A 10,140-nucleotide genomic window follows, 5' to 3' on the forward strand; every position below is an offset into this window, starting at 1 on the left:
TAAATGGTATAAAATATGGTATTTATATCATATTTCCCCCCTTTGAGAGGAAGTATGGTATTTCCAGGAGGCGAGGTAAGGTGAGGTGGGTCTATAAAGGGTATTTTCTAGTACTTTCTTTATCGATTTTCCTTTGGGAGTAAAACTAATTTCTGAATTACACCTCTTATCCAAATTTGTATATCACAACACAACTTTTAAGACTTTGACAACTAGTAAATTTTGCCCTGGCATCACGACTTATTATCTTGCTTCAGCGGTAGTCTGATCAGCAACCACTCATGCTATCATTGAATTGTATTATGATGTAGAGGGCGGATGAAACAATTTGAAATAAGCAGTCCCTGTTCTATTTTTCAGTAATTGTATGATTTGTATCACCTTTGATAACTCTGCAGCAACAAAAAGCTTTACAGTTTGCATTACCCTAAGGATTTCCTTATCCATAACACATTTTAATTTTATTACATCTTGACTTTTTGCATGATTATTGGAATGGATAACTTTTATTATTTTTGAACAAGAATTCAACCCTTGCTGGTACACTTGTGTTGTGCTCCCACTTCTAATGCTAACAGTACCCGATTAGGTAGTGATCCTCATAGCAAGTCATGCTTTAGTAACAAGATGTGCTGACACCACTGAACTTTCTCTGGCTTTTCCAATTCAGTATGGCACAAACTTTGCCTCATGCTTTCAATACTTTGAGTTCAAATAATCGTTCACATCTGATTCAATGAACCCATAATCTTAAAAAGGTAAAGGTAATTTATTTTACTTCAATAGAGCAGGGAGTGCTTGCCAAATTCTCCTGAGCCAGAGGCTCTTGTATAAAGCACCCAAAGGTGCACACTTCCTACAACTATCAGTGCTCCTGTTACAAGTATTTAAGCTAAAGCTACATGGAACCTAGAGATAAGTCAAAATGGACATGGAGATCCCAAGGATCAAACCATGGTCCTCTAGCTCTGAAGATTGCATGCCAACTGAGCTACGCCTGCATCTGTTCACAAATTGTTGCAGGCACTTTCCCTTATGATAACATGTATCTAATTTAATCTACAACTAGTTCATGGCCATGCCCTGACTTTAATCAGCTTCCAGGTCCTTTCTGATATTTTCAATAGCATTTGAAGGTAGTAGTCCAAGTGCTTCAAGAGATCAGCTTTTTTTCTCATCCATCAAGACCATCTTCTTGGTAGATGAAAGGCTAATATAAGGCCAATATACTAGGCTATTAAATTATCCTATCCTAGCCAGTGCTGGTTGTGGAGTTTCCATTATTTTTTCCCATTTTCCTTTTTTCCCATTTCTCCCATATGAAAAATTACAATATGCCTAATTTCTGAGATTATACCTTCTGTATTTTCACTTCTGGAAAAAAAACTTTATACACTGTTCTTCCCCCTACCAAGGAAGGATAAATAGCTCTTTAATTACTATCCAAGTAGAATAAACCAACCATAACTCATACTTAGATAAGTTCTTTTCCCTAGCTTTCCTCTGTTTGCAAAAATATGATGACTGACCCAGCTTCTTAAGATAGCCCATTCCTTTTTCATTCTGCCCTCCTAAAATACTACTCTCTACACCATCCAGAATTAAATAACAAAAATAAACGCTATTACGAACGTCCCTTTTACTAAATTATCTCAAAGTACTTGCATAACAAATGTTATCAAATTGAGTTATGATTATGGGAAAAACTATAACTAGGCAATGTCTACTAAAGAAAATCAAAAATATTCATGCGACAACACACAAAAATATTAAATGCTGTGTGAAAAATAATACATCTAGATAATTATGTACATTGACTATGCCTCTCCATTGAGCATGACACAAGTATACATCATCATGCAACTAGTTTTGACATCTAGAATTCAAGACAGGCGACAATGAACTGTAAATAAATTAACACGTCACTTAAATCCAAATATCTACTGTCCTTGCCCATATACATTCTTAATACATTTAAAGATGTAATATAATGAACATAGATTAGTGCATATAGCATTGGCAGGCTACGGTTATGGCTAGAATTGAACCAATTATGGCTCAAGTTGCACCTTGCTTGATCATGTGATAATAATCTCTTTAAAATGTAAGAAATCTACTGTAGTTTTGTAAGTCCATACGCTAGTCCAAATATCTCAAAATCTAGATTATCTTTACCAATAATGTTCTGTACCAGATATACAAAAGTTCTGAAAACCATCTAAACAGTTCTAAACAAGAAACAACTGGACATTCCTTTTTCCTACAGGTTTGTGATTGAGTTGCTCAATAGCTGCAGTTGCTTCTCGACTTGAACGGAACGTTACCATTGCATCCCCAGATGACTGCCCAGGTGCCAAGTAATGAATGCGCACAGAATCAGAAAACACAGGGAACCCATAGAAGAAATCCAAAATTTCTTCAGCTGTGATAGTGGAAGGTAAATTGCGAATACCAACAACACAGCCAGCCGTGACATCATCAGGATTAATGTTAGCTCGTGATTCAAGCTGTCTCAGTGTTGCTAATGTTTGAAGGTCCACTGCTTCACTTGACATGTATGGATTTGGTAATGAAAAACCTAGGTTTCGAAGATCTGGATTACTGTCCAGGAAATTTGGCATGCTGTATGCAGAATTTAATATCTCAGGATCAATCTTTATTGCTAGGTCACTGATGGGATGATTACCAGCCACAGAACTAAACCTGGATTCTCTATCGCCCCTTTGGCCCTCTTGAGCCCTTTGGCACAAATCATCATTTACTTTTGATTCTTCAATCATCTCCCTTTTGCTGCAACAAGTAACTTCAACATACCTATTCCCCATATACTGCTTGTGCTTTTTCTTTGCAGCCTCTCTTGATTCCTGAACAGACCTAAATTCCACATATGCTTGACCATTTTTCCTTCCAGCAAACGACCCCTCAGGATGATAAAGCAGCTTTATTTTGAGAACAGAAAATCCCTTGAAGAAATTCCTGACTTCTGATTCGCTGACCTGGAATGGAAGTCCAAAGAGTCTGCAGCAAGTTTCATCATTCCTGTCTCCTCTATCCCTCTCCTCTCTGGAAGACTGTGGCGATCCCCTCTGCTTATTTCTATTATTTGCATCCTCTCTTCCATTACCCTTTTCCCTATGCATATCCCTTTTATCCATTTGAAAACTCTTGTTTCCCATTCTTTCTCTAGGAATTTCTCTTTCATTATGTAATCTATGATAACGATCTTGTCTTTCATCTTCCTCTTCCCTCATCCTCATTTCAAAAAACCTTGCCTCTCTGTCATCTAACTCAACGTGTCTTTCATTATCACCACCAAAACCAGGACCTCTATTCGAACCTCCAAAACTCCTTGAATTTGACTCCCGCCCTGGATTTCCTTGCCTTGAAATAGGACTCCTACTTCTAGCTCGTGGATGAACCTCACTTCTATCACTTCTCTTAACGTTTTGAACCCTATTCTGCTTCATTTTACCCCGATTTCCCTTGGACTTCATTTCCTCGCGTTGTCCTCCTCCTTCCCTGGCTTGTCTTGGTTTAGGGACGCCTTGTTGAAGCATGGAGTTCATTTCAGAAGTACTGCTCAAAAACAGTTCAATATACCTCTTGCCTATGTATTTCCCATTCCTAAACATGGCTTTTCTCGCATCCTCATCGCTATGAAACACCGCAAAAGCAATCCCTGCTGCTTTTCCATCCTTGTAAGCAGCCAAATGGATTTCGTCCTCTCTCAAATACAGACCTTGGAAGAACGATTTGATGTCTTTAGCAGTTGATTCAAAGGGTAAACCTTTCATTTTGATGACGACGGACATCGTGAAAACCCTCTAAGACTAATCTTATTAGGTATTATTTAGATACAGGTCATAAAAAGGGTATCAACAAGTTCTAAATATCGAGCAAATCTCTTTCACAACTAACCATGCAGCAATACTAAGCGCGCAGTGCATGATAGGTAAATACCTTAAGTCATCCTACAAAAATACCTCAAATATCAACAATTTTCTTATTAAAGAGTAATAAAATAATATGTATAATAATTAATGAGTTCAAAATGCATAGAAAATATTCAAACCAATATGAGATGTTTTAGCAAAGTTTTCAAATTCATAAAAAATAATAATAACCTTCGCGGCGGTATACCTGTGCTTACAAAATGGCCCATAATACCTTTGGGGAAATCATATTTTCAAAATGGCGGACGAAAGTCAACAAGTCTGGACGTTTTCATCTGAGGAAGATTTGCAACGTTCTGTCTGTTCCCTGATAGCTGAAAAATCAAAAGAAGCAATCGCAAATCATGGTTTCTTTTCTGTGGCGTTTTCAGGAGGGAGCAGCGCGAAAATTATTTGTAAAGGCTTACAGACTGAGGACATCGACTTTTCAAAATGGAGGATCCTGTTTTGCGATGAACGATACGTGGAGCTCACAGATCCTGATAGTAACTATAATATAGTAAAAGAACAGCTTTTAGATAAGATATCTTCAGCCCCTGAAGTTGTTCTTGCTCTGAACGCTTCGCTACCTCTCGACGAGGCAGCCAAGGAGTACGAAACAAAGTTAAGAGGGCTATACCCCAAGGAAAAGGGTGTACCCCAACTTGACATGTTGTTGCTTGGGATGGGTTCTGACGGGCACATTTGTTCCTTGTTCCCTGATCATCCCTTACTGAAGGAATCAACCAGATTAGTGGCGCCAATATCAGATTCACCCAAGCCGCCTCCCTGTCGCATTACGTTGACGTACCCAGTAATCCATGCTGCACGTGGTGCTATCTTTGTTGCTACTGGGGTAAGCAAAGCTGAAGTAGTCAAGAGGGCTCTTGAAGGGAAAGAAGAAAACCTGTTACCAGCTGCAAGGGTTAAGCTGACCAATGGCAAGGTGTATTGGTTCTTGGATGAGGGGTCATCAAGTCTGGTCAAGAAGTAGTATCTGCAGTATCAAAACATTGTGATTAGTATTTTGAATCGCACCTTAACAGACTAAATCGGCTTGGGCATAATGTTTTCTCGTTTTATAGTACACTCAACAAAATTACTCGACTCTGATTGGTCAAGAGTAGTACAATTATAGCGTTAATTGTACTCCGTAGGAGTACCGAATTAAGTCGCTATGGCAACACAGCCAAAACAATGTCAAAACAATTATTTTCTATCATTTTGTACTTAAAAAGCATAAATAAAATGTTAAAGCCGTAAGAACTAATCTTTTTTATGCATTTCAGTTGCGCGATGGACTGAAAATCGGCAGCCAAATAGACAAAGATGAACGGCGTCGCTTCGCATTTTTTACTGAAATTTTGTTAAGTGAACTATAAACAAAAAATCACACGATCTTCTCGTACAATTTGGAATTAATAGACACTCGTAATGTTTTGAAAGTTCTTTAATTGCACTCGCCTAAAGGCTCGTGCAATTACATGAACTTTCAAAACATTACTCGTGTCTATTAATTTCCAAATTGTACTCGAGATCGTGCGATTTCCTATACTAATAGCAAGTGTCGTTTCCTAGAGTATTATTTCTTTGTTTACTGGTTGTGAATGAGAAGACACATGAATATAGAAACATAGAAACAACTCAAACAAAGAATCTTATTTTCAAATTAATGACACAGGGGGAAAACATTGCGCCTAGGTGGATTTGGTCCACTTTTGAGCCAATGCAGCAGCCAAATTTGTAGGACAAAAAATGTTGTGCAAAAACATTGCATTATTCCTTCCAATAAAAATGTTTTCTATGAAATACCTCTATTGCAAAACAGCGTCAGTTACCACTTAAACCAATTCATCTGGTTGGAAATTCATGTGCTAATAGTAAGAAAAGGGCGGGATTTTTTTACTTCCAACAAATGATGCTTCTAACACAAGAACCAAAAAGAGAGGAGAAAGTGGAATACCAGTAGTATAGGGAATGGGGGTTCCAGCGCAATCTCAACACGGGCAAGACCCGTGTCAAAAATCCACCTACGGACAATCCCCACTCCTAGTGTGGTTGGGGGCAACAGCGCAAATATGTTAGTCTATATATGGAGTGCGAAGATTGTAAAGAGTTTGCTTATGATTTCTGTGTAAAGTGCTTGAAACCCAAGTTTGTTACCCCACCACCAAATAAGTATATTTGTTGTGGTAAGAAAATGCAAATAGAAGACGACACGTCAGCACAGTGTTACGAGTGCGGTAAAAATATTCGTAATGCCGTGCCTTGTGCTACCAGGGAACAATATTATTCCAACGGAGGTCGTAAGAAGACGCCATACAAAAGAATAAAATACTTCAGAGACTGGATGAGTCACATTCAAGGTCAACGGCCGGTATATTTAGACGACGAAGTAATGGAAAGAATTATAAACCACTTAGAAGAGCCAACCCCGCAAAGTCTACGGAAAACGCTGAAAAAATTAAAACTAGGGAAATATTACAAAGCTATTCCCTATCTTTTGTCTGAAATTACCGGTAAGTCTATTCCCGAGGTTTCTGATATGAGCAGAGCCGAGTGGATGTTTTGTCGGCTGGATAAGGATATTCCTTATTATCCTGACGTAATTTACGAAATATTTTATGAAATAGACCCCAGCCACCCCCTGTTAGGATGGATTCCGAGGCGACAATAACATATTACGCGTAATTCATACGATGAATTTATATTACGCGTAATAATTTGCCAAATAAGGTTATGCAAATAATTTATATTACGCGTAATAATTCGCTAAATGATTCATATTACGCGTAATAATTCGCCAAATAATTCGTATTACGCGTAATAATTCACTGAATTTATATTACGCGTAATAATTCACTGAATTTATATTACGCGTAATTTCTAGACTGACGTTCAATATGTAAATAGAATCCCGTCACGCTCTTTTCAAAGCAGATGTTTACTGAGCAAGCTTTCTTTGAAGCTCTTCTTTTGCCTCCTGGTAGATCTTTTTGCGAGATTCCTCGGAAAGATCTTTTACGACTGTTTTTTTATTCCTTATGTCCGACTTTAGTTTCTCGTACTTTTCCTCTTCAGCTAAGATAAGCGAGAATTCTACGTCGTCTATCTTTCTGTCACGCAAAGCCTTTGAGACGAGGTCAGTGATAGTATTTACTTTAGCCCTTGACAGAGCTATTGTCGTGTCATGCTTGGATATTTTGCTTGACAACTGTTTCATAATACCCGTAGCAAAAGCCGAAATGATACCACAGGTTGCCCCAACGCCGGCCAAAGGAACTCCAACGATTATTCCCGGCCCAGTAAGCGAAGTAGCAACGCCGGAGCCCGTTAACACAACAGATATGGATCCTGAAGTTATCGCAATCTTATGTAGCGTACTCCGGGCTCTGACGTATTTCTTCCTGACCTCCTCATAGTGTTTTGTCTGCCCTTCCAAGTAAGCGAGGATTAGATTTGCCTTATTCAAGCGGAAGTTCTCGGCGTTTAATTCGTTAGGTCCCTCCCTAGGTAAATCAGGATAAAGCGGAGGTGCTGATGGTATAACATCCATTATATACTAATGTACGACGCTTTTGGAAATAACATAGAGGAGCAACCACATAACAGCCACTGGAATTGGGAAGCATTTAAGAAATTGTATCCCAAAGCAGTAACCTCGAAGTTTGAAAGCAGATCTGACGGGATTTACTTCAAAGAGTATGATGACTTAGTTTACAGCAATAAGGATTTGGAAGAGGGATTGGAAAAATTACACCCAAAAACACCCGTTCATAAGCCCGTTTATAAAGCACCTAATTTTCCAAGGAATCTATTATTAACCACGGAAGATTACCCATTTTACGATGCTGAAGGTGGTGTAAACAACTTCGAAAAATTGGTAACGCATCTAGAGATTTTAGTGGGTAAGCAATCATTTAACGTAGTAGTAAGGAATATCTTTAAAGAGACGATGTTGAAGCATACGTCAGGTAAAGAGGCCAGGGAATGGTTAGCAGGACCCAACATGCGGTATTGGCCGCAGCAGTTAAACTTTGCTATTTGGGCCGCCACTAAAGGTTGTGGTGTTGCCGCGGACATGTTCCACATTTCATTTATGCGGTTTCACGTTGCCTTTACGGTAAGGAGGTTGTTGAAGGAGCTTAACGTACCCCTACCGGGAGATAAGGCATTTAATCCATTGAATAATCGATATGACGCCGCAGCCCTGGAAAGGTTAATTAATGAGTTCAAACCACAGCAAAAAGATTTTCGTTATAAGGAGGGTAAGACGCATGGGCTTGGCATTGTTTACGTTTGGGGTGCCAATGGTGAGAAGCCGGCTGACTACGGACATCAGGAATACCCAAGTAATGAGTTAGAGTTCGGTGATATGGGCGGCGATAAGGGTAATAATTCATTAATTACTAGAATTCAAACAAACTACCCCGGCACTTGGGATCCGTTCGTGTTAATGAAAGGAAAAGGTTTAAGGAACCTAGCCAGGATTAACCGTAGCATTGAAGCATTCGTGTACTGCATCCTGGGAGCGCAGGTAAATACCCGCAACCCCATTGTTGGATCCCAAGGCGCTTCACAGGAAACGCAACAAGAATTCCTAACTTTATTTGAGTCTGCAATAATAGAAAATGACATATCTAAATCGGTGCAGAGATATCAATTAGCGGTGCAGCAGTCTAAAGTGCGGCTGGATTACGCTTTGTCGCCTGGTTGTTGGTTAATGCCAAGTAATTTAGTTATTAACACCAATTCCGTTGTGGGTTATAACAACAAGCTGCAGCGAGCTACTAAGGATATGAAGTTTGGGGTGAATGACGTGAACTCTGACACTCTTAGGAACATTCCTCACTTCGTAGAGAAGCCAAAAAAGTCACACGAAGCGAAGCTACCCACAGTTAAGAAACCATCAAAGAAGGTCCTACCTGCGATACCTGAGGAATATGACCATAACTTACTAAAGGCCGGCTTAGCAGCTGCAAGCATTGGTCTGAGTTATTATATATGGCGATGAACAACCCCTACGTAGCTGGAGTAGATTGTGTTTATACGACTTACACAGGCGAGAAAAAATATACCCAAGCATCTTGGGTTGATGTCACGGGCATGTCCGTGAATTTGAACTACTCAGGGAAGAAATTAATCCTTTGTAGTATTTGCATTGGTACGAGCAGCCATGCCAACGTCGGCTTTAGGTTCCTGGATGAGAATGGCGTACTGCAGCCCATGCGTACGAAAACGAACAACAGGGAGCCTGTGCATTTCTCCGTAGAGCCCAACCCAGCCAGCGCCGAAAATCTATCGGTTTGGACTTTCCACATGGTCGCCGATTGCCATGGGAAGGTAAAGCTGCAAATGCGCGTAGATGACACCGGGAGCGTTTGCATAAACAGCATAGAAAATCAGAGAGATACGACTTATAATCACGAGACCATTAGCGCTCTTACGGTGCTTAGTCTTTAAATATATGAATAACCCGTACGTAAAGGAAGATTGGTTCCTTCATTATTTAGGGGAGCAGGAGTATAAGAACGATAATAGTTGGCACGACACTGGATTGTGGGTGCAGGTTGAGGGTTTAGGATTAATTATGTGTACTATTTGCATTGCAGCGTGGCGTTCAGCCAATGTTGGGTTTAGAATTGTTGATGAGAATGACCACCCATTACTACCCTACAGAAAAAAAGATAAGAATAGGAACCCAGTTCATTTCTCATATGAACCCTTCGCAAACAGCGCAGAAGATTTAACTCCAGTATCTTTTCATATAATAGCTAATTGTCGATATGCAAAGCTTCAAATGCGTTCCGATGAGGTACGTAGCAACGACAGCCGCGTTCGGATAAACGTTACTTCGATGAGCACCCCTCCACTGGATGAGACTTGGAATCATAAGCCCATTAGCACCATGAGCGTGCTGCCGCTAGTTCCGCATTATCAGGGCGGCGCGAATACTATCTTTACTTATCCCCAGTCGAGAACACCTCGGGCGCCCGACGACGATAAGCCACCAGTAATACACAAGGATAAAATCAACCCTTCATCTTCTTCAGGAGTACCACTCCAATAGCGACAACCAAGATCCAAATGTTATTCCCCACAAACTTTAGCAGTTCTCCACCGGCCCTAAGTGCCAAGGAAACAACCGAACCCAGCAGCCCAGGCAAGCCGGCTGCCATCTTTTTTCCCAAGTCCGTCAGCCCATTGC

The 10,140-nt window shown here is 40.1% G+C and overlaps 2 protein-coding genes across 2 annotated transcripts; one reads left to right on the forward strand and one right to left on the reverse strand.

Moving 5' to 3' along the window:
- Positions 1–1,624: 1,624 nt before the first annotated feature.
- Positions 1,625–3,924, reverse strand: LOC116300372 (RNA-binding protein 12B). The gene has a single exon (XM_031709232.2). It carries the CDS (start codon positions 3,810–3,812, stop codon positions 2,229–2,231), a length of 1,584 nt encoding a protein of 527 aa, XP_031565092.1. The 5' UTR covers positions 3,813–3,924; the 3' UTR covers positions 1,625–2,228.
- Positions 3,925–4,191: 267 nt separating this feature from the next.
- Positions 4,192–5,741, forward strand: LOC116300367 (6-phosphogluconolactonase-like). Its single transcript, XM_031709227.2, has one exon. The coding sequence runs from the start codon at positions 4,192–4,194 to the stop codon at positions 4,924–4,926; it is 735 nt and encodes a 244-aa protein (XP_031565087.1). The 3' UTR covers positions 4,927–5,741.
- Positions 5,742–10,140: the final 4,399 nt, after the last annotated feature.

This window comes from Actinia tenebrosa, unplaced genomic scaffold (assembly GCF_029948245.1).
Source record: "Actinia tenebrosa isolate PJP-AT-01 unplaced genomic scaffold, QUT_ActTen_1.0 PGA_scaffold2__45_contigs__length_23673736, whole genome shotgun sequence".
NCBI lineage: Eukaryota > Metazoa > Cnidaria > Anthozoa > Actiniaria > Actiniidae > Actinia > Actinia tenebrosa.